We start from the raw sequence: 24,441 nt of genomic DNA on the forward strand, positions 1-24,441 counted from the left end.
GGGATGTTAAGAATCAGAGGAGAAAATGCACATGAAGGCTCTTTGTAACCTGTAAATTTTTCCCTAAATATTAGTGTTTGCAAGTGGTTTTTATTTAGACATTGTGGGTTTTTCTGTTACTATTAATAGGAAAGAGGTGTTATTTGGTATCATCAGAGACTGAAATTTATGGTATTTTAAGCTCTTAATGCTTCTTTGTATTTAAGTAAATCACTGTGTAGATAAATTACTTAATCTTTCTGGACATCAGTAGGCTCCCGAACTATAAAATAGTATTTAGGCAGCTAGCCTGAGGTGCTATTTGTATAAGGAATCAGAGAAATGGGGTGGTAGCTGGAGGGTGCTATGGGGTCAGGAAGGGTCTTTAAGAGAGTAAGAGACCATGTGTTTACTGATAGAAATGATCCAGGAGAGGATGGGGCAACTATTTCAGGAGTAATTACTTTTTTTTTTTTTTAAGATTGTATCTATTTACTTATTAGAGAAAGTGAGAGCAGGTGGAGGAGCAGAGGGAGGGGGACAAGCAGACTCTACACAGGTCTACAGGGGCAGAGCCTTACACGGGTCAATCCCACAACCCTGAGATCAGGCATGACCTGACCTGAAATCAAGAGTCAGATGCTTAACTGACTGAGCAACGCAGGTGCCCCAGGAGTACTTTCTTTAAGTAGATGAGCAATATGGCGGCTGGCCCATAGATGGAGGGGTTTGGTTTGAAGGACTGAAGTTTCTCTCTCATCACAGAAGGGAAAACTGAATTAATGGCTGTGAGGCTGGTAGGTTGATTGATAGCAGGAGAATTTGTGGAAGCGATACTGGATATTTTAGGGAAATAACCATTTTAAAGACCAAAATAAGCATGTGGACTCTGTTAAGAAGTTTTAAAGTAAAGCAGCTTCTCTTCATTTGAAATTTTCTCATAGCTAATAGGATATCATCATTTTTGTTTTGCTTTGTTTTGTTTTGTTTCCTTTAAAACCAACACATTCTTGTATCTTAAAGGTTGCATTTGAGTCCTGGTGACATGTCTTTTTCTGACATACATACTGACTCCATGTCTCATTATCTTTTTTCTAAGAAAAGGGGAAAACTTTGATAATGTGGTCAGTGTACATCAGTGTATATTTGATGATGTAGTCAGAGAATGTAGTCAGTTCTTTTTTTAAAAAAAGACTCATTTTTACTTGATGTGGAAAATAGTTCAGGCTCATATCACGAGACAAATATGAAGAGGCGATTAAATATCCAAATCCACCAAAATGAATCACATGCATTCATGTTGGATTCTTTAATAAGTGGAGAGTGATGACTTAGATTTTGTTCATTAACAGGAAATCAAAGGAAATAATTTAGTTTAGAGCTGAACAAGAGCTGAATACTCATAACCCACCCTACCAATCCACAGATGAGGAATTCGAGATTTTAATACCTTACATGAACTGACCAAGGAAATGCAGATAAGAGTACCAGAGATGTGTTTAGGACTCAGATTTTCTGACTTCTTCTCTGTGTATGCCTGCTACAATTTATTTTCCTTTATTTAAGACTCTTGTGTTCTCCTCCTTCTTTTTTTGAAAGATTTTATTTATTTAAGAGAGAAAAAGAGCACACGGTGGGTGGAGAAGGCAGTGGGAGAGAGAGCTGAGCAGGGAGCCTGGTGCGGGACTCGATCTCAGGACCCCGGGATCATGACCTGAGCTGAAGGCAGACACTTAACCCATTGAGCCACCCAGGTGCCCCAAGACACTTGTGCTTTTCTGATGTAACCAGATGCACACACATGAAACAATTAAGGAATAAAACAGTGAGTACTAAACCACTAAATTATTACATTCGAGGTAGGCATAATGGAAATTTTGAGAAGAAGGCTATCCTGTTGGTTGGTTAGTGCAGAAAGCAGTAATAGTATAGTAGTCAAAATAACAAATGACTAATATTTAATAATTATATGCCCAGGACCTAGCATAGTTTCTTTTCTTTTCTTTTCTTTTCTTTTAAGGATTTTATCCATCCATTTGACAGAAGGAGAAAGAGAGAGCACAAGCGGGGGGGCAGCATGCAGAGGGAAAAGCAGTGTCTCTGCTGAACAGGGAGCCCAACATGGGGCTCGATCCCAGGACTCTGAGATCATGATCTGAGCTAATGGCAGATCCTTAACTGACTGAGCCACTCAGGCACACACACACACACCCCCAGCACAGGTTCTATATGTAATAGGCACTAGATAAATATTTGTACAGTTCAAGTTTTAGACCCGAATATGTGCCAAACATGGGTGTTACTCACACCTTAGTTTATTTAATCCTCAGAGCAACCCTAGTGAAGAAGTTAAAGTATTGTTCCCATTTTACAGATGAGAAAACTGAGGCCCAGAAAATTAAGTATCTTGGTCAAGGTTATTTAAAGATAGTAAGTGACAGAGATAGTATTAAAAGCTATCTCTGCTGACTCCAGAACCCGAGGTATAAGTCTCTGCACTGTGTGACTAGATCCAGACTTGAAGCTGCTAAGTGAGATTTGGGCAGATATAGAAGGACGTGCATGTACTAAGGAAAGCAGTTCCAACCAAGACATTTGGTGAAAGTGACTGTGGTGGTGTGTCTGTATCACATCTGGAAGAACCAAGTCAAAAGCATATGGGGAAGCCCATCTGAGAAACCATCCACATCCCTCCCATTCCTGTATTTGTTGCCTAGAAGCATTTCACCGTTGTGGTCACGAGCAGTACAGGAGAAAGCTCCTGGTGGGTGGGGGTAGTTTTCATCCTCTGTCCTTCTGTGCCAAGTCTGATGGCTCACCATCGGATGAGCAACAACATCTAAAATAGTAAATCTGATATAATGTCACTTTCTAAAGTTCTGTTACACAGTCAAAATTTTTGAATGGAATTTTAAGTAGCTAATCCAAAATCTGGTACATCTGGGTATTCAAATGCAGTCCTGATAACATAATTAAAGATAATTTTATTCATCCGCTTTACTGAAAGTTCAGGAAACTCTGGACAGATGGTCCCCTCATTCCCCCAAATCCCTTTTGTTTATTGAGTCCGTCAAAACCTTAGGAACGTGAGTCTTAGTATCACAATGGAACATTCTTGAGATAGATAGTAATTCACAAAAAGACAAGGGAAATTTTTGCTTTTTAAATCTCCCAATTAGCTGGTTTAGTTTTGTGTAATTGTAATCACATGTTTACTTTCTCTGCAGCTAGAGGAAACCCTTAAAACAAAATGAATAAAGGAGGCAAATTTTAAAATCTTTACAGATACTGCCTTCTCACAAACTTTAAAGACTATTTTTTTTAATTAGGTCTTTATTATTACTTACAGTCTGGCAGTGTCTTGTCTTGTACTGGAGTCTTTGTAAATGTGAGGTACATCCTGATTGGCTAGTTCAAGTCCTTCTTTGGTCACACTCCAATCTTTTTCAAAGTGTTAATGTCACAAACATTGGTAACTGCAGTAAATAATACGGAGGAAGTGAAATCACTTCAAAGAAAACCTTTTCCTTTTTTTAACTGTTTTGAACATTTGTATTGTGAGTCATGGTTGCAGGAAGTAAAAAACTCCTAAAATCTTGGGAGTTTATTTTCCACATTTCATCAGTAGACTTTGGAAGGATAAACTGAACATTTGAAAATAAGAAATATCATTTTAGTTGAAAGATCGTTCAATTATTTTACCATGATTTTGTTAAAGGAAATTTAAAAATTGAAACGGGGTGAAACACATTTTTGTGGGCCAGAGAAAACTTCTTCTAAATTCTTAAGATGGTCATAAGGCTCCCTTCCTTAGCAGATTTTTGTAGAAATATGTTCATCTTACTGTGTTGTCCGTTTGCCAGGTTTTCGTTTATCAATTCATTCATCCGTTCACTAAATTCATTAAAAAGTGTGTATTGAATGTCTTTAAGTTCTTAAGTCAGCCTCCCTGTGGATACAAAGATAAACAAGGCAATTTCCTTGCTTTCCAGTACTCCCTGATCTAGAAGGAAAGCAGGAAATGCACCTGAGTAAGTAAAAGGGAGCAGACAAACATCTTTGGAAGCCTCAGTCAAGGACGGCCGGGGGAGCACTGGAGTCATTTTCAGAGCAGGCAGTGGACCTTGTGCTCGGCTGGCCGCAGAGAGATAGATTGATTCAATCATCTCTCTCCCATCTTCCATTCCCTTCAGCTACTTTCTATTCCATATTTCCTTTTTCTCATTCTACTTTGACCTTCCTCATTTTTCTTTGTCTTCTTTCTCGAATCCTCTCCCACTCACTTACCTCTCTGTGATTCACATCTCAACTTCTTCTCAGCCCCTCCATCTCCAATTCTCTCTCCTCCTTTTTGAGGTTCTCTGATTGGAGAATATTCATAGTTTGGGGGACAATATGTCAAAAGTGTTTTAGGTACAAAATTCCAGTTAGAAAAGAAATTAAGTCCTGGAGATATGATAATATACAGTGTAGTGACATATTAGTTAGTAGTTAGTAGTAGTTAGTAATAGTGATTAGTAGACATAGTTAACAATACCATATTGCATATTGGAAAGCTGCTAAGAGAATAGATCTTAAATACAGTTCTCATTATAAGAAAAAAAAATGTAACTGTGTATGGGGAGGGGTGTTTACTAGACATTGTGGTGACCTCTTCACAATATATACAAATATCGAATGGTTAGGTTGTACATCTGAAACTACTATAATGTTACACATCCATTATATCTCAATTTTTATTTTTTTTATTTTTTTTTAAAGATTTTATTTATTTATTTGACAGAGAGAAATCACAAGTAGATGGAGAGGCAGGCAGAGAGAGAGAGAGAGGGAAGCAGGCTCCCTGCCGAGCAGAGAGCCCGATGCGGGACTCGATCCCAGGACCCTGAGATCATGACCTGAGCCGAAGGCAGCAGCTTAATCCACTGAGCCACCCAGGCGCCCCATATCTCAATTTTTAAATGGCAAAAAAAAAAAAGAAAGAAAAGAAACGGAAAAAAAAAAAAAAGAAAAGAAAAGAAGTTTTGAAAGTCTGCCCAGCGCTGGAGGGTGATCCTTCTTTGGTCTAATTGAGAGCGGAAGCAAGGAAGGGTGGAGAGAAGCAAGGCTGCTGTGGGGAGGGCTGTAGCCTGGGAGGAAGGCAGGCACATACCGTGTTCCCCCAACATTTCCCTTTTCCTTTTCTTCAAATACTCCTCTCCCTTTCTTTTTTCTTTGCTTTTTTCTGGCAGAGAAAGCTAAGTCTATTTGGGAAGAGCTAGAGAAGCTGGACTGAGTTATGCAGTCTTCCCTAGGGAAACCGGACTAAGCCAGATAAAAGCAGTCTTCACTGCAGGTGGGGTGGCCCATGGGCTAGTGATGATATTCTCTTCCCCCCGCCTGTGCCCGCATTTAAAAAATATTTATTTATTTATTTATTTGAGAGAGAGACAGAGTGAGAGAGCATGAGAGGGGAGGTCAGAGAGAGAAGCACACTCCCCATGGAGCTGGGAGCCTGACGTCGAACTCCATCCCAGGACTCCGGGATCACAACCCGAGCCGAAGGCTGTCGCTTAACCAACTGAGCCACCCAGCAGCCCCCTGAGCCTTCTTTTTTTTTTTTTTTTTTTTAATATTTTATTTATTTATTTGACAGAGAGAGAGATCACAAGTAGGCAGAGAGGCAGGCAGAGAGAGAGAGGGAAGCAGGCTCCCCGCCGAGCAGAGAGCCTGATGCAGGGCTCGATCCCAGGACTCTGGGATCATGACCTGAGCCAAAGGGAGAGACTCAACCCACTGAGCCACCCAGGCGCCCCTTGAACCTTCATTTTACGTGCAGCTTTCTTCATTTGATCCTTGTGGAGAGCCCAGGGTGGGGGAGGAAATCAGTATCCACACTTTGCACAAGAGGAAAGAGAGACTTGGAGAGATCAAGCAACTTGTCAGGGAGCCTGGTCAAAATTACAGACCTAGGTCTGCCCGATTGAGAAACGCTGTTCTTCTTGTTCTGCTAGCTTAGCAGGACCGTCTGGAAACTGCCGTTGAGACCCTGCCTTTGTCCTACCATCTCCTCTGCTCCCAGACGCTCCTTGTTCCTGATGAGCAGGTGCATTTCACAGCTTAGTTGGTGTCATGGATGAATCAGGACCAAGCTTCCTGACATTTTCCTCTCTGCCAACCTTAATATGTGTCAGATATAAATAGCTTTTCTTGAATCAGTACTTTTTACTGGGGACACTTGCTTTGTCACCACTAAGGAAACTCTCTTCACCCAGACCCCTCTTTCAGTTCCCCCTACACGCTGCCATCTCTTTCTTGTTTCTTCTCCATTCTGTTCCTGATCCCTGTTCCTGTTTCTGCTCCCCTGCCACCCATACTTTCGGACTAACTCTGTGGTCAAGCAGCAGCATAGCAGGGTGAGAGAAGGAGCAGACTCTGAAGCCTAACCGCTAGGTTTGCTTGCCTCCCAGCGCTCCTTTACGAGCTGTGATCTCCGGCAAGGTACTTACCCTCTCTGAGCTTCAGCTCATCTATAAAGTGGGGAACAATAATTACACCTATTGCATAACATAAAGCCCTCAGTACTGTTGCCTTTAAAGTGTTAGCTCTCCTATGGGCACCTGGGTGGCTCAGGAAGTTGAGCATCTGACTCTTGGTTTGGGCTCAGGTCCTGATCTCAGGGTCCGGAGATTGAGCCCTGCATCTGTAGGGCTCTGTGCTCAGCAAGGAGTCTGCTTCTCTCTCTCTCTCTCTCCAACAAATAAATAAAATCTTAAAAAAAAAAAAAAAAGTGTTTGCTCCTTTGCTCCTAAAGTGTTTTATATACTTCTGGGTGTCCTCAAGCTATCTGAGCAGTCCCTCTTTCCCCCTCCCTGTCCTTTGTCCCTTTGGTGCCATAAAAAAGCCACAACCTCTGCCCTCTACAACCATCCTGTTGTACTATTTGGCTTCCTCTGAGTAGCCACGGGGTCAGCCTTAGTCTCACTGGCTGCCCCACCCTACCTTCCCCAGCCTTACCCGCTGCCCACATGCGTCAGCCCATTTCCCTTAATGGAAGTGGCAGGCCTTTTGCTTTCATGATAAGGAGACTGTGGAGAATATAGGCCTTCCGGAGTGAGCTATATAGCTGTGTTGTTTCTCTTTCAACTGCCTCATGTTTTGGGATTGGGTGACTTCTGCCCTGGCCTTCCCAGTGGCTCAAATGTGAATACCATGATTAACTTTTTAGAGTGGAGCTTAAAAAATATAGATATATATCTTATTATAGCTCATAAACTATATTTGGGAACCAAAAAAAAAAAAAGTTTAAAAATGTCAGTTGTCCTTGGCTAGGTTGTGAATGTCGAATATATGGAATGGACCAGGGCGGGCTGGAATTTGCTACAGTAAGCAGCTTTGTGCCAGTCCCCTGGTAGCCTTTCTCTTCACTCCATCCCAGCCCTGGCCCCTGGGAGGGAGAAGACGGTCTGAGATGGAGCTGGCTAACGTTGTATCATTTCTCTAATCCTTGGGTAAATTTGTTCTTCCACTAGGAAAAAGAAAGAGTTTGGTCGCTCCTTTCCCAGGTTTGAATGTGAAGAGTTATGCTGGCTACCTCACCGTGAATAAGACCTACAACAGCAACCTTTTCTTCTGGTTCTTCCCGGCTCAGGTAGGCGGGCAAGAGCGCCCTCATAGGACACTAACCCTGGGGGGCTGGGGTTGCTGCCCCAGGGCAGACAAGTTAGCCTACAAACAATGTACTTTAAAAAAAATTTTTTTTTGCATCTTTTAGATTTTTTTCTAAAAATAAGTGCCAGTGACTCTGTGTGGTGTTCCTGTTTATGTGCAGGAAACAAATGTTTGCAGGGAAGGTCCAACTTTTAAATTCCTTGCAGCCTTGTGTAGAACAGTCACATTACCACCTTCTTCCTGCCGTGGTCTTCTTAAATCATTCTGCTGTCATTTTGTTCTAAAAATACCTTGGGCGAGAATGGGCGGTTGGGAGCCAATGGATGGTAAGGAATGGGGAGATTCCCAAAATGCCCAGGTAATGCCTGTCTAAGTTAATTGATGGTGGATTTCCATGGCTCCGCTGTCCATGGACTTTGCGGGGACAGGTGGGGAGGACAGCTGATCTAGGATGGAACTCTAGAACACAGATGACTCACTTTCTCAGGCTCATATACATACACAGCTGGGTATGTTCTTATACTTCACCAGTCTTGCTTAGTGCTTAGTGATGAGACACAACTCTTCAGCACGAACAAATCACTTTAGGCTAATGGGTACTGTTTGGTAGGGAGGGGCTTGTGAATATTGGTAGAGTTGCTAAGATGCATAAGTAAATTTATCGCACCACAGGATCATTTTCTATTTTTATTTTCCAAATTGGATTTGGATTAGAAACCAGAGGAAACAAAGAAAAAGCTATCCCTAGGGAGGGTAGTATTTATATTTGCATCTGATTTGCATAGAGCAGCATTGCATATATAAAATTGTTTACTCTAGTTTAAAGCAAATTAAATTTCTTTTATTGGTATGATTGGTTTGTATTTTCTTGACTTCTCATTTCTGCTTTCTTAACCATGGCCTTTGCTGAAGTGGGCCATGTAGTTGTGGATGGGAGGAAGCACATTAGAACTGGTGAAGAATTCCAGATGCTTTTTGGTTGGCCTCATAGTAATCTTCAGGCTGTCACCCAGTGTGGGTGCATAGAGCACAAAGTTAAAGGAGAAAACTCACACTCAAGGTTGTATGGGTACCATGTTGGGATCCAAGTGCCCTCCAGACTCCTGCTCCTGCCTCCCACTAGTGGAACCCAACTGGAAACCAGAGGGGGTGAGAGTCCAGTTCTTGGAGCTCTGTCTACCAGGGCACAGAGCAGAGGAGAGAACAGATCTTCAGAAGCAGTGATGGAAACATACAAATATCCAGGACAACTGTCTTAAACAGAATCAATATAAAGGAAGCCTAGCAATATGAGCACATTCTAACAAGTAGAAATTGTTCATGTGTGTGTTCTTGGAATCTCTTAACTTTATGCCTTTCATAAACCACACTATGCATGTGCATTTTTGATGTTACACCTTTTAATATCGTATCATTGAATACAGGCGTTTGTCACGAACCCCTTTGTATTAGTTCTCTATTGCGGCTGTCCAGATTACCACAAACTTGGTGGTTTAAACGTTGCAAACTTATTATTTCATGGTTCTGCAGGTCAAAAGTCTGACATAGGCCTCACTGAGCTCAAATTAAGGTGTTGGCAGATCTATGGTACTGCTGGAGGCTCTCAGGGAAGATCTGTTTCCTTGCCTTTTGCATTATCTAGAGGCTGCTCACACTCCTCGCCTTGTGGCTCCTTCCTCCATCTTCACAGCCTGCACTGGCAAGCAGGCTCACTCCTCACATGGCGTCACCCTGGCCGATGGCACGTTCATGTGACCTTCTCTGGCTCTTGTCCTCTGCTGCCCTCTTTTACATCTAAGGACCCTCGTGATAGCATTGGGTCTACTGGATAACCCAGGGTAATCTCCATATCATAAGGTCAGTTGACTAGTGACCCCAGATCCTGTCAGCTACCTTAATTCCCAGTCACCATGTGGCTTAACCTATTCACAGAATCTGGGGATTTGGATGTGGACCCCTTTGGAAGGAGGGCCCTGATTCTGTGCCAAATGGATACCTGAAGAATTTGTCTAGATTTGTGATTCTTGATATATTCTCTCTCAGTGAGTCTCACAGTTTATTGTGTATAAGAATTATCTCCAAATTCCCTCCAGAGACTCTGACTTGTAAAGTGGGAGAGGCCAGCAAGTTATAGAATTACCGGGTGGACTATACCTGAGAAGCCCTGGTTCCAGCCTACAGGCCACTGTCCTGTTTTTAGTGCTCCTGGACCCAAAGTGATCCACATCCCTTTATCCCGAGAAAAACATCTCCTTCAGCTAAACTGGTACACAAGGGGGTGGTGTATTGTCCCATGCACCCATCTGAGCGAGGACTGGAACATGGGCCTAATGTGGCCTATGGGGTCAGCTTTCTCCATCCTGCTCGATGTTCCTCTAAGGCCTGCTGGGGCTCCGTCTCCCCTGAGCTCTCTGACTCCCTGAACCTCAAGAAATCCCACTTCCTACTTTCTCTTCTGCTTCAGTGGCTGTTTCTGATACCAAGAAGTTCCCCATTGTCTTCTGTATGTTAAAACTCCAATAGTAATAACCCAGATTTATGAAAACAGGAATTAATGGTGAGGGAAGTGGTCGAATGAAAACAAAACAAAGACTCAAATCATTTCTTCTCTTGCCTCTGAGCAGGGGTATGGTTTCCTCTAGAACGTGGGTGGTGCAGCAGGACTGGAAAGCCAGTCAGGGAAATGGGCTTAGATTCTGTGCCCTCTTCTGGTTGCCAGACTGATATCCAAGCTCTCACTGCATTAAACAGTGACAGGGCTGCTGGGGTTTTCCCCTGCCCCCACCTCCGCTTAATTAACTGAAGACCTACCTCTGCATCCCCTGGCCATGTGATGCTCTTTGGGGCCCAGGACTATAGCCCGAAACATGCTCTAAGATGATCCCAGAAGACATAAACTCGAGGCTGTGGCATCAGGAAAGAAGATGCTCGAGGACAGTGTGTTCTATTGGAAGTGACAGGCTCAGCTTCAGGGGAGAAACAGGCAGGCTGAAAAGATGGTACCCTGACAACTGTCAGCATGGGGCAGCCAGGATAGACGGTTCTGAGCCCTCCTTACCCAGGGAGCCCCCAAGCAGCACTGGCATCCAGGGCCCCAGAGCAACCATTCTTGCCAAGCCCAGGGCTGTAAATAATGAAACAGGCCATTTGAGGGGAAGTAGAGAAAGCAAATGAGAAGGAGAAGCGGTGATCAGATCACCCAGACGGGGGAAGAGTTCCTTTTATTTGGCAGAAAGATTAGTTCATTTCCTGCCACGGGGAAGCAGCTGAGATTATCATCAGGAGAGAAATGACCCTTTACAAAAATTGAAGGTAGAGAAAATAAGAGATCCAGGAAGGATGCCACCTTGTCATATCCTCTGAATATTTTGGCGGGGGTGGGGGGGATGCTGTTTCTCAAATTAGTTTTGTCTTCCTGTTATTTCTGCAAGACTCCCCTGTTATTGTATACAGATCAGTGTGTAATGGATTCTAGAGCTGGCAATTGGTGTGCAGTGGGGACACAATATGCAAGAGAAATAACAGGCATTTTATTTCATGGGATAAGAAGTATAATGAAGCCAATAAAAATGTCACAATTTTAATGACTGTTGTTAATTGAACATTGACTATGTGCTAAGCACTGTGCATTTTCTTGTTTAATCCTTATAATAACCACATGAAGAAGGAATTATTATCCTTGTTTAATAGATGAAGAGGACTATAGAGATTAAATAATTAGCCCCCAACGGCCCAACTAGAAATTGGCAGAACCTGGATTTAAAACTAGGCCTCCGATGGAGAAAGCTTTGTTCTTGATCATTGTACGTTGATCCTGAGAAAACTGGCCATGGTTTTCTCATGGTGCTAGATTGCATCATTAACATTATAGCTCTTGAGTTAGTCAAGTTTGTCTAAATCCTTGGCTTCCGTGTGCCAAATGTGAGGCTCGGATACTGTCTTGACAAAAGTTTTGAGACAAATGAGAGAATGTGGGAAAGCCTCAGATTGGCACCTGACACGTAGTAAGTAGAACTTCTATTGCTATTATCTCATTATCATCGTGTTTATCATTATTAGTTTTCCTGTTATTAATACAAATACTGAGCAGAACTAAACCAGTCACGATGTGGGAGATTAAAGAGGCAGAGACCAGGAGGCCATTCCAAATCGGAAGTCGCCGAATGCCGGCAAAGCGTGTGGATTCATTGCTACTGGGTAAAGAAATTACAAAGTGACACTGGGGTTTTCCAAATTTAAGAAGATAGAAAGGTGTAGAGATTATTCTTTTTACAATTAGAATTCTTCCCTCTGGAGAAAGATACCCTGTATTTGAATTTGTCTCGTAGATATGGGAATATAGGTGATTTGTTGGATAGTCTGCCTCAAATATTATGGAACCCAAACCAGAGACCTTGAGAGTTAGGCCTATGCCCCTCTGCTAAGGGCCCCATCTTGCTCCTCAGGCCAAGAGAGTGGCTAGGATTCCTGGAATTTGAGTATCTGGTGACTGAGGAAGATCAATATCATATTGAGGAGTCAGCAAGGCTGGGACAGGGTGAGGTAGGCAGACTCCAAGAGTGACCTTGGTATCTAGACAGGCTTCTGCCATATTGAATCAAGGCTGGCCCGAGTGAGCAATGCACTATAGAAGAAGCGATGGTGGGTGACTTCCAAGGCTACTCTCAAGGGCAGGGTACTTCTGCCTTGGTCTCTTGGATCACTCACGCTGGGGGAAGCCAGAGGCCTTGGGAGGACACTGACACAACCGCGTGGGCATATCCCTAGGGAGAGAAAGTCCTCTCCCACCAGACAGCACCAACGTTGGACGATGTTCATCCAGCCCAGTCAGAGGACTACAGTCCTGGCTGATACCTTAACTGTAATTTCATGAGACACCCTGAGCCAGAACCATCCAACCAGACATCCCCAAATTCCTGACCCACCGAAAGCACGGGAGAAGGATTGATTCCTGTTATTTTAAGCCACATGCTGTATAGCATTAAATAACTACTAGAGCCTCTTCTATGTACTTCTGGGCTGTGACTGTGATATCTTCTGACCACTGGAACTAGCTCCAAATTCTATCCTTTTACTTGCTCCAAGGTAACAGCTACAGAATATTTTTTCTGCATAGCAAGCATGATATTAAGCTTTGTCAGTAGAGGGTGCTGGAGGGACACTGCAGGAGGACGTTGGCTTCTCTTCCAGTTCCCTTGTCCTGCCTTGTGCTTTCTCTTGGCCCTGCTGTCCCGTCTATCAGCAGTGTGTGTGGAGGGACATCCACGAGTGCCCTGCTCTGGCTGGGCTCCCAGACCATGAAGACCCTCAGCAAGCTTACAGTCCTGGTTCTGTCCCAGTGACCACCCGGCTGCAGCTCCCTCAACATGGATGCCATATATCCCAGTACACCCTATACTTTCCAGGGAGCTGGTTCCCTAAGTTCCCTAAACCGCCTCTGGCATTACATCCCCACTTTTGCCCAGCAGTGAGTGGATGGGATGCCCATGGTGGATGGGGACCAGGACCTATACTGGAACTTGTAACACAATTAAAGGTCAAAGATATCATGTAAAAAAATAATAATAATAACTAATTTAAAGATGGGAAAATTTAAAAATTAAAATTACTATGTGGCTTCTGTCTTCTGATTGGATCTCAATTAATAGAGCCAACCCATTCTTTATTTTAATTAATTAATTAATTAGAGTGACTATGTGTTTGTGGTAGGGAGTGGGGGCCGAGGAGAGGGAGAGAGAGAATCTTAAGCAAGCTCCATGCAGGGCATGGGCTTGATCTCATGACCCTGAGATCATGACTTGAGTTGAAATCAAGAGTTAGATGCTTAACCAACTGAGCCACCCAGCCATCCCTAGCCAAGCCATTCTAAATCCTTCTCTCCCGCCCAGAGACACCAAAGGCAGAAAGTGGGGTCAACTGGAAAGGCATCAGGAGCCCCAGCAGCCAGTCTTTCTGTCTCTGACTTATTCTGTCCAAGACCGGAGGATTGCTCATCTCTGCTTCCTTCTGCTGTTTTGGCAGATCAACGTGCTTTGTTTCTCCAGGTATCTGGAGGAAGATGGCTACCCTACAGTTTCTCGCTTTACCTGTCCTCGAACCTTGCAATCAACAGACATCAAATAGCACTTCTGCTCAGGGCAGATGTGACTGCCCTACTTGGGGTCAGGTGTTCTTTCTTAGTCCAACCAGCTAAAAGCTGAGAGTGCAGTTTCATGTGATATAAACATGGGTAATGGGAAACAAAGTCCATTCTTAGAGAAGGGGTGTGGTCTGAACGGATCTCTTAAAATATGTCTGCCCCAAAAGGCTGCAGACCCATTAGTCGTAGAGCAAAGATTTGGAGGTCACAGGCATGTGTCTTCGGACTTGCACAGTTTATCTTCTCTTTACTATTATTGTACTTATGGCATCAGAGAGCTGGAAAAATAGAAGGTTGTTGAGACCAAACAAGAAGAAAGCAGCTAAAAATGATAAATTATGGATCATTCCATCCATAGAAGTATTCGAACTGGAGAAACTTTTATGTGCCTAATTTCACATGGAGAAGAGAGTGAGTAACTTCTCTAGCCACTTCTCTGTTTGCATCAAGAATGGGAAAGTCAGGCCTGCCTTTATCTAATAACCATCCCACACCCCACTTCATTCTAAATCCCACCTTTCTGGCAGGAGGCACCAATAGAGAAGTCATAACTACCTCATGAAGGAATGGGAGCCAAGGACAAAGGTTAGGAAGGAGAAAGGTAGAGAAGATGCTGGTGGAGTGTAAGTTGGCTCAGACTGGTGAGATGATTCCAAGCTCAAGGAGAGTCAGTGTGAGCTTGGTAGTGATGTAAGGACTCAGAACAGAAAAAGTGTTTGGGAGAGTTCGTTTTCCGTGTGACGGTGCAGGGGCAACAGTCAAAGTAAAGGAAGATATAGCAAGAAGTCAGCACCAACCACTGTAAGTAAAGCTCAAAAAACACATTAGTCTTAAGCAGGTTGTATATATGTGTAGAACTTAAATGTTACTAGTTAGCTAGTTAACAATTCTAGTCACAAAACCAGTTGCTTTAAATAACAGAACCCTAAATAAATAAATAAATAAATAAATAACAAAACCCTGCTTTGATTAAACCATTAGCGTAGCGCTTAAGTATCAACTGACCTGGGATCTGTGTGGCAAAATGGGAGTCCATTCAAACCTACTTGGGGGAATTTCAAGACATTTACATGGGGTACTAATGACTTCAATTAGGACAGAACACATTACTTAAACCAAGCAAATGATCAGCCTCTGCATATAGAAGTGTGAAGGGAGCTTTAATTAATTTACTAATTGCACTTCTCATCTTAAGCAGTATCATTGATTTGGATCTGTTAGTGGTTCAGTTGCTGTTTTCTCTTACAAAGTATGGGGTGGGTCAGGGGGAGAGTGGGGGTGGCTAGAATATGTACCTGGCCCTGTGTGTTGGCAGGCAATGTTGCCCTAATACTTGCTGAGATACTTGATGCCTTAGGGTCACTCCAGTTTGTCCTCTGTATAAATGCAATCAAGTTACTGCAGAGTACCAAAATTGGCAAGCCTTTAGTGCCACTTCCAGGAACTTACTGCTTTCAGGGATATGTGTAAAGCTTGAGTAGAAGGTTATCTCTACCAGGAAATACAGGGGAGAGATTGGGAGGACAGAATGGAAGGTGGGTATGGTTTGATGAGGAGCAGGGTGAAAAGGAGGACCCAGCACTATGGGACACCATCCATGGAGAGCATGTCTGCATGGGGAGAAATAGGGCAGGACGGTTTGCTTTCATTAGTGTTCACATAGATTCCTTTGTGCTCACTTAGAAGCAAGGAGGAAAGAAGAAACTGGGTGTTTTTTTGTTTTTGTTTTTGTTTTGTTTTTAAGATTTTATTTATTTGAGAGAGAGAGAGTGTGTGAGAGGGAACATAAGCAGGGAGAGTGGCAGAGGGAGAAACGGGCTCAATCCCAGGACCCTGGGGTTCTGATCTGAGCCAAAGACAGACGCTTGATGACTGAGCCACCCGGGGGGGCCGAAACTGGGTGTTTCTAAGACTCCTTTTATGTATAGAACGCCAAACCAAATGAACGAGTTTGACTTACTTGGACTGAGAATCGATTAAGACATAGGGTAGATATGTTCACCATCATTATGAATAAAAATTGGGACATGCTAATGTGAGACATTGTGAAACTTCCATCTGTAGGGATTCTGAAAAACTAAATAAATATCCTGCTTCCTTTGGGACTTCACATTCTGGAAGACCCTGAGGAAAGAGTGTCCAAGTTCATGAATTGGCCACCAGGGGTCACCAGGAGAATTTCAAGGGCTTCTGAGGCAAAACCCTGATTTCTTGCTCACCAACAAAAGGTGCAGGTTTGTGGGACCTGTATGCCCACACTCTTCTGTTGGTAGAGAGACTTCTCACTTAACTATGTATGACTCTCCGTGGCCTTTCTCTTATATTTAGAATTTCTTTATCCCTTCTTCTTTTTTTTTTTTTTTTTTTACAAGTAGGTAGAGGAGGAGGCAGAGGGGGAGGGGGAAGCAGGCCCCCTGCCGAGCAGAGAGCCTGATGTGGGGCTCCATGCGGGGCTCAATGCGGGGCTCAATGCGGGGCTCAATCCCAGGACCCTGAGATCATGACCCGAGCCAAAGGCAGAGGCTTTAACCCACTGAGCCACCCAGGCGCCCCTCTTTGTCCCTTCTTCATCCTCAGGTCTTACTACACTGCTTGGACCTATAAGAACATTAACAGACTTTGTTTTCTTTTTAGTTAAATGTATAAATGCTTATCAGTAGGGGATCACTCATCTTTCAGGTCTTAGCTCAAATGTTAGCCCCTCACCAGATGCCGCCTATAAGTGTTGGTCTAATGACTTTCCCTTGCTCTCTCACATCACCCACTTATTTAATTACTTACTTATTACCCATCTTCCAACCTCACTAGAGAAATAATCAGAGCTAACATTTAAATAGATGTACCAGGCACTGTTCTAAGTGCTGTGCATATATTAACTCTTTGAAACTGTACCACAGCCATATAACATAGGCATTATTATTTTCAAACAGAGGACACTGAGATGCAGAGAAGTTAAGCAACTTTCCCAAGGACACACAGCTGTAAATTAAGGTAGTTAGAATTCAAACCTTGGCAGTCTGGTGCATGAATCCATGCTTTTCACCATTGAGTATCCTACTTGTCTATGAGTGGGAGCTGGTCCGCATCCCCAGCCTCTGAACAGTGCCTTTCAGTGTTGTAGGTTGTATGTGTTAATAGGTTGTGGTAAATTCAGAATGCCACACTGTTTCATAAAATGATCATATGTACTGTTATGAAAAGATTTTCGTAACATACCAAGTGACTCTAGCAAATGTAGGATATTACATATGGCCAGGTCCTATTTTCAGGAAAAAAAAAGGTATTTACACACATGGCATATATGACATCTACAAAATATTTATATATGTATGTGTTGGGGGGTTAGAGAAAAATCTGGAAGATTAAGCCTCTCCATGATCATTTCTAGGGCCATGATCAGTGGAGTAACAGGGATTTTTTTAATACCTCCTTTAAAAAACTATTAGTTAATGGGGCGCCTAGGTGGCTCAGTGGGTTGAGCCTCTGCGTTCAGCTCAGGTCATGATCCCGGGGTCCTGGGATCGAGCCCCACATGGGGCTCTCTGCTCAGCAGGGAGTCTGCTTCCCTGTCTCTCTGCCTGCTTCTCTGCCTACTTGTGATCTCTGTCTGCCAAATAAATAAATAAAATCTTAAAAAAACCTATTAGTTAAGAATAATAACATGACAAGTTTTAAGGAAAATTTCTAAAACTTTTGGCAAAAATAAATGCCCTTTTTCTCTTGTTCCATACACTCTTGAATTACAGCTTCAAAATAATAAATACTTCGAAAGCCCTGGCCTTTGTAAATCTATAAACGAATTAGACCAATTGTTTCTTACTTCATTTGAGCTGAAGTTTTGCAATGTGGTTTTGTTCAGAATGTCTTCATTTACTTCTTTTCTTTCCTAACTTGGGGGTGGAGAGCAAGAGAGGGCTGCATTCTGACAATTGAGAACTAAAGGGATCACCCTGTGAATTAGCACATAATAACTTTATGCCAGTACTACTGATGTAGTTATTATTTTATGTATGACAACAGGATGTCATTTCATATGACAGAAGTCTATGTTCTGTGGTAAAACTAACTCTTGGGATTTTAGCACTGAGTATGTAAACCTGTATTTTCCAGCATCTGACTTTTGCATTTCATTCCAAATAAGGGCAGTATTCCTTCACAGGTTAGTGGGTGTATCAACGTAGAAAGATGTGTGCATGGCATTTTCTTGAAAAAAGGGCTTCTTTAGGGGTTGTTGAGCTCATTCACCTCCTTGAGGAAAGTACATTTGAGGAGCAAGGTCAGCTGAGGTTGAAGGTGTGTGTGCTGATCGCTTATTATTGAAGCATTCCAAGAATGCAGTGTCGGGTACTTCAAAGTTGCATAATAAAGATGTTTGGCACCGATGCGTTTGACTTCACTTTGTAGTGTGGCCTCTCAGGGTCAGACTATTTTTCTGAGAGCCCAGAGGTCCCATCATTGTGCCAGGTCACAGGAAGGGACATGAAAAGTGAGGGGGGAGGATAGGGCAGAGACCAGAGGGCCCCGGGCACCCGGGAGGACAAACTTCCTTTGCCCTCACAGATTCTCATCCCTGCTTCCACCTCAGAACCACATGGGGGGCTTTCAAAAACGTCCATGCCTGCCTCACCCCAGACCAGTTGATTTCAAATCACTGGGCTTTGGGCCTAGGCAGCAGTTTTTTACAAAGCTCCTTTATTGGCTGGCCAAGATTGAGAACCACTGGCTCACATGTACCACACCGTGGCTTCCAGAAGCTCCTGTGCGCATTGGGAAGGAAGTGGAGACTGGGCGTCCATTGGCCTGGGTGGACTCCCTGTATCTCACGTCCCTGGGGAGGCTGGAACGGATCTCGTTGAGATCCGTTGCTTCTCCACCTCTACCACGCTCCCCTGTTGCAGGGATACAAGTGGAAGGTCGTCCTAGTGCTTGGTATTGAAGAGCGAGTTGGAGGGTCTGAGGGAAGCTAAAAATCACCGATTCAAACAAAGCCCCATGGTGGGGGTCAGGCAGGTTAGGGTGGAGCTGGTTCTATTTATTCAGCCCAGCAGAGTCTGCAGTATCTTTTCATGATGCAGTTCCTCAGGCCTGTGAGGTGGGCCTTGTTGCCATTTGATGGATAAGGAAACTGGACTGGAAGGACTGGAGGGCCGTGATCCCACAGCTGTTTTGTGGCCAAGTAGAACCAGAATCTGTGTGGCTAAAAATCCAGAGCAAACCCTTCCTCCCCCGCAGCAGCCTTAGAAAGCTGCCTATGATCATGGTATTTCCTGCTTCAAATTATACAAGTCCCTAGTTCTCTTGAATTCTTGATGGACATTTGTGACCCTTGTGGCAAGGGGTCTAACTAGTGAAAAACCAAGCAGGAAGATACCAGCCAAAGGAGCAAGGAAAAACACCCAACAACCCCTTTTTCCTCTTCTCTCATTTGTAGATCGTTTACATTAAAAGCATCTATAAATTCATAGTGTTTATTATAGAAATAGCTAACGTGTGCAGAACACGCTCTCTGTGTCACTCACTACACTTGGAAGAGTAGATTTGAGTCCTCCCATCAACCCAATGGCATAAGTACCATTATTTTTTTTTTCATAAGTACTGTTATTGACCCCTGTTTTACAGATGAGGAAACTGAGGTTCAGAGAGCTTACACAATTTGCTTAAAGCCACACAGCTGGTGGACAATAAAGCCCGGATTTAAATCCAGTTTGGGGCAAAGGGCTCACACACTTATCCGTTATACCAGGCTAACTCTTAAGAGTTCCTTTCTGAGTTCCCAGTCCGACTCTGGGCTCCTACGTTTTCTACCTGTTTGTTTAACTGTAATAATTGCTAACAATTATTGAGCCTTTATCAGACACTAGGCATTGTTCCAAGGGCTTTACAAATGTTATCTCATTTAATTCCTTGATGCTAGAGAATGGACCCCAAGGTAGCCCCCCCATAGAGAGGCTCCTGTCAAGCTTACAGCTGGTCTTACCACCACCCCTCTTTCTGCAAGGCCCCCTTATCCCCTTTCTGAAGCTGCTCAAGGACTATATCAGACTTCTGGTGACTGGAGAAGAGAAATCCTTCTCCCCATCTGTTCTCACGGCTAGCACCCTGTGCTCGGCTCTTCTCCGAGGTGCTTGGCGATGGTGTCCCAGATTGCCTCCCCTTGAGTCCGTCTGCCTCTGCCCACACCTTCTCACATCGTCCATGTGGACGCACCTAGGCCACTCAGACCTTTGGATGAAGCACCGTTTGGTGTCTGTGGGGCTCGGCTAAGCAAGGGGTTGCAGCATTTCCTTCTGAGCTGAAGCAGTGAGATCCTTGCTTGCTAAGCACGGCTGACTGAACATCCAATGAGCCACGACACCCAGTGAGTGCTCGCTGTCACATCCAACTGTGAGCCTCTCCGTAGCCACTTTGAGCTCCTTCCAGATGGCCCTGGAGGACTCACTGAGGACCAGCTAGCGTGTCGTTCACTGCTCTCACACCCAGCTCTCTTCTGTGGTGAGGATTTTCCCCTCCCGTGTCCCTCTGCCTGTGGCGTCATTCCCTGGCTCCTCTCATGGCTGGATGGTCCTAGAACTCAGGTCTCAATCAGCTCAGGGTCTCACTGAGTCCTTCCATGATGACTTGCATTTCAAAGAAGCACTATTCTTTTCTGCCCTCACCCTCTCTCTCTCTCTTTTTTAAAGTATTTTATTTATTTGTAAAAGAGAGAGAGAGCACAAGCAGGGGGAGCAGCAGGCAGAAGGGGAAACAGGCTCCCCACTGAGCAAGGAGCCTGATGTGGGGCTCAATCCCAGGACCCCTGACTGAGATTATGATCTGAGCTGAAGGCACCCACTGAGCCTCCCAGGCACCCCCTCACCCACTCCCTTAACATCACCTTTATTTCTTTTCTACAATTCTTAATCATCGGGTTTGTTCCTTTACTTACGATCTATATTTCCCATGAAAACGTAAGCTGGAAGAGATCAAGTGGGGTTTTATTTGTTTGTTTCACTCACTGCCCTGCTAAGTAGCTACTTCCAGCATGCTGTTCGACCCATACGAGGTGCTCAATAAATATATAAAGAAATAAGAAAAAAGTAAAGAACCTCCGGCATGGAGGTTGATGGTATTGACTCTACTGCCAAAAGCTCATTTTTGTCATCCCAACCCTGCCAATGACCTTTTCTTTCTTACTTCTTTCCTGTCTGCTCAATCAGTTTGCACCTTGCCTGGGGTTTTGTTGCAGCTGTTTGCATTGGCTAAACTGCTCCAGGCCTGTGCACTTCTTCGCGGGTCCCTCGTGTTGAAGGAAATGGCTGCTGTCCTTGTGAATATCCTTTTAGTGAATCCAGTCAGAAAAGCCCTCTGGGCTCCCGGTGAAACGAGTAGACCATCACTGAGGAGGAAGGATTCTTTGCTGTGCCTCTGTGGGAATATGTTGGTCCAATGCAAGTTGAAACAGCTAAAAAAAATACAAGCATGCCCTAGGCTGTATAAAAGGGGCATACAAAGGCAAAGCTTCTATATTCGGTGGGTTTCCTGGCTCTTAGCAGGAAAAGACTGAACTGAGCCAAATAGATACTGGCATTATGCGGCAAATACTAACTCAAGGCAAGAGATGAGCAGTACTTTGCTTGTGAGGGAGAGCAGTCACTGGGGTCTGGGAAGGCTTTGGGAGATACGGGCGAGGCAGCGAACGATGCAGGATCTGGTTAAGTTTGCCTGAGTGTATTCTTTTGCTTAGTACTCTGTGGTCACTGGCTTCTTTGACCCCTTTAGGTAGACCCCGAGGTTGCTCCAGTGGCCCTCTGGCTACAGGGAGGGCCCGGAGGTTCATCCATGTTTGGACTCTTTGTGGAACACGGGCCTTATTTTGTCACAAGCAACCTGACCTGTAAGTATTGCCTGGACTCTGTTTTCCTATGGAGAGGTTTTCACCTGAACCTTATATCTGCTCCAGAAAAACTCCAGGTGTGCTTGGAACCACAAGGAAGAGCATAATAGTTTTAGATGACAAAAGCATAGCTCTCTGGCGATGTCTATCTAAGAAGTAGGAGCCATCAGGGTGAGTGTCCTGGCTGGGCTGCTTTCTCCCTTGAAATTTGGGTGATAAGTTCTAAGCTATTTTCCTGCAGTCTGCTGCCGACTCAAGCAATCGGGGCTTGTGAAAAAAGTTGGTTTCTATTACTCTTTGGGTGAGCTCTTTTGCATGAGACCAATGGGTAGATTTATATCCCTAATTACTCACACAGACTGAACACTGTAGGGTTCAGTCGCATAAATGATCAGCTATCCTGGAAGCAAGATGCTGTGGGTGGGGGCGGGGCCAGAGGAAGGAGCGGAGGAGCCACAGCTGGCTGTCACCCCAGTTTACCTCCATCTCATTTTTGGGGGGGGTGGGGGAGAAGGTTTACTTTTCCTGGGTCAGAATTTGGAGGGTGACCCATCCTGTGATTCAGGTATACAAGGCATGTCTGCCAGTTCTTTTGGAGTTGTTCTCTTTGGTATTGGCCAGGAGGAAGAGGATTCAGAAGGATTAGATGTTAAGAAGGGTTGATTGGATCAGACAGATGGGTTTATATTATATATTGTTGATGAGTTTTTCCACAGAACCAGCTGCACAGGGTCTTGTTTCCAAACTTCATCCTAGAAAAGGATGTAGAAACACTCTGGGTTCAGGAAAAGGAAAGACGATGAGAGGAGAAGGAAAAGGTACTAGTGTCTGTTCCCCACTGTGAGAGTAGGAAGCAATGTCAGAGGGACACCGGGAGTTCATTGATAGGATGGGCACAGGTGGGCTTGTTTGGCTCCTGAGCAAAACTGTGCCCTAGGTGGGGTGCCTTGTTGAAGACCCAGTCTCAAACCTCTTCTCTGTTTTGCTAGTGCGTCCCAGAGACTTTCCTTGGACCACCACACTTTCCATGCTTTACGTTGACAATCCAGTGAGTATCTGATGGCCTTATGAAATGTCAATGTGGGCCTCTCCTGTCTTTTTTCTTTTTACAAAATACATTTAAGAAATGGGTGGGGGGATGGAGATTTAGGGTTGTTTTTGTTTGTTTGTTTTTCTTTTTGTTTTTTTTTTTTTTTTTTGTTTTTTTTTTTTTTTTTTTTTTTGCTTTTGAAATAGAATTTAATCTATTAAAACACATCGTTGGGATTTAGTTTTTCTAACTTAAATCTTAGTTTGGGAATTTTGCTTGCTACCTTTTCTCGTCTCATTTTTAATCTTACAAAATGTCCTGTTCAGTACATTCAACCATCCACGATAAGGGATTAATTTCTTTCCATTGATGCTATGGCTTTCCCATATTGTGGGTCATTATATAGTATTATATATAGTATTAGAATTCCTAATCTTTCCAACAGAGTTGTAGATTTAAAAAGTCAAAAACTCGTCTGTCTCATTTAGCACAGTGAGCCTCATCTCCGAACAGAAGTGGAATTCTCAGAAGTTCTTCAGAAGTTGATTCCAATAAACATCAAAATAGGAGAGTAACTTTAGGGTCAGCTTCTGCTGCAGGAGTATCTTTACCCCCTAATTTCTCTGATTTCTCTCACTTCCCACATGGTTCAAAGAGAAAACAGATAAATAGGGAGAAAAAGGAGTCCAACGTAGCCATTTACCCACCTTTTGCACCAAGTTTGACAACCTCTTTCCTAGTCTATAACTGCATGTTTATATTTCACAAGTTGAATGAAGTGTCCTGTTGCCTTGTGCGTTTTGGGAAAACAAAAACAAAAATACTTATACATCCCTTATACAAACTATTAACACAAAATCAGTGGTAGTTTCTTCTTAATTTTACAACTTAGCTGTCTAGGAATTTCTAGGTATTAGGAAATACTAGTTTAAAACTAATCTTTATTTTAAAACCTACCAACTGAAGGTGAAGGGACTTAGTGGCCATGGTTCTCACCAATGAAAAATCAAAACTCTCTCTCTCTCTTTTATCTCTAGCCTAGAGAGTTCCTTCTTGTTAGGACAAAGCAAAGCACTCTCCAGGTTTCAGAGAGGAGACAATTTTGGTCCTTTTGATACTGTGATGGGGGCCAGGAACGGTGAATTCCTCCCCCTTAAATCAACATCTGGCAGGGTCCCCATGGTAGAAACAGGACAGCTCAGCCACTGACCCCAGGGTAGAGTTTTGTACTATTTTTTTTTTTTTTTTTAAGAGAAAGAGAGCAAGATGGAGGGGTGGTGGAGGGGCAGAGGGAGAGGGAGAGAGAGCCTCCTAAACAGACACTTCACTGAGCACAGAGCCTGACAATGGGTCTTGATCTCATGATCCCATGATCACAACCTGAGCCGAAACCAAGAGTTGGACGCTCAACCGACTAAGCCACCCAGGTGCCCCATGCTGAGATTTCATCTGGGCTTAGAGGAGGGGAAGGGGAAAAGGTGAAATGCAGCATCCTTCTGTGAGGGTGGCTAAAGGCACACAGGCTAGAGGCAAAAATCCAAGGTCAGAGGCTTGGCATCTGGAATAAGGTTGATTTCCTTCCTGTGGGGTGTCTCCCGGAGGGCTCTGAGGCTTGTGCTTCTGTGTCACACCTGCATATTCATTTCACCTTCAGGTGGGCACAGGCTTCAGTTTCACTGACGACCCCCAGGGATATGCAGTCAATGAGGATGATGTCGCCCGGAATTTATACAGGTAAAAGGAGACCTGGTTCCCTCTTGACCTTCTTAA

The 24,441-nt window shown here is 43.8% G+C and overlaps 1 protein-coding gene across 2 annotated transcripts in view; it reads left to right on the forward strand.

Annotated features, from left to right (window-relative positions):
• CPVL (carboxypeptidase vitellogenic like) overlaps nt 1-24,441 on the forward strand; it is a 128,861-nt gene that overhangs the window by 26,305 nt on the left and 78,115 nt on the right. For both annotated transcript variants that reach the window (XM_032304005.1, XM_032304006.1), the window contains exons 3-6: nt 7,491-7,609; nt 21,527-21,641; nt 22,631-22,689; nt 24,326-24,405. In XM_032304005.1, the coding sequence (XP_032159896.1) occupies nt 7,491-7,609; nt 21,527-21,641; nt 22,631-22,689; nt 24,326-24,405 (373 nt within the window). The remainder of the gene's footprint in view (nt 1-7,490; nt 7,610-21,526; nt 21,642-22,630; nt 22,690-24,325; nt 24,406-24,441) is intronic.

The sequence above is a fragment of the Mustela erminea genome, chromosome 11 (genome assembly GCF_009829155.1).
Source record: "Mustela erminea isolate mMusErm1 chromosome 11, mMusErm1.Pri, whole genome shotgun sequence".
Lineage (NCBI taxonomy): Eukaryota > Metazoa > Chordata > Mammalia > Carnivora > Mustelidae > Mustela > Mustela erminea.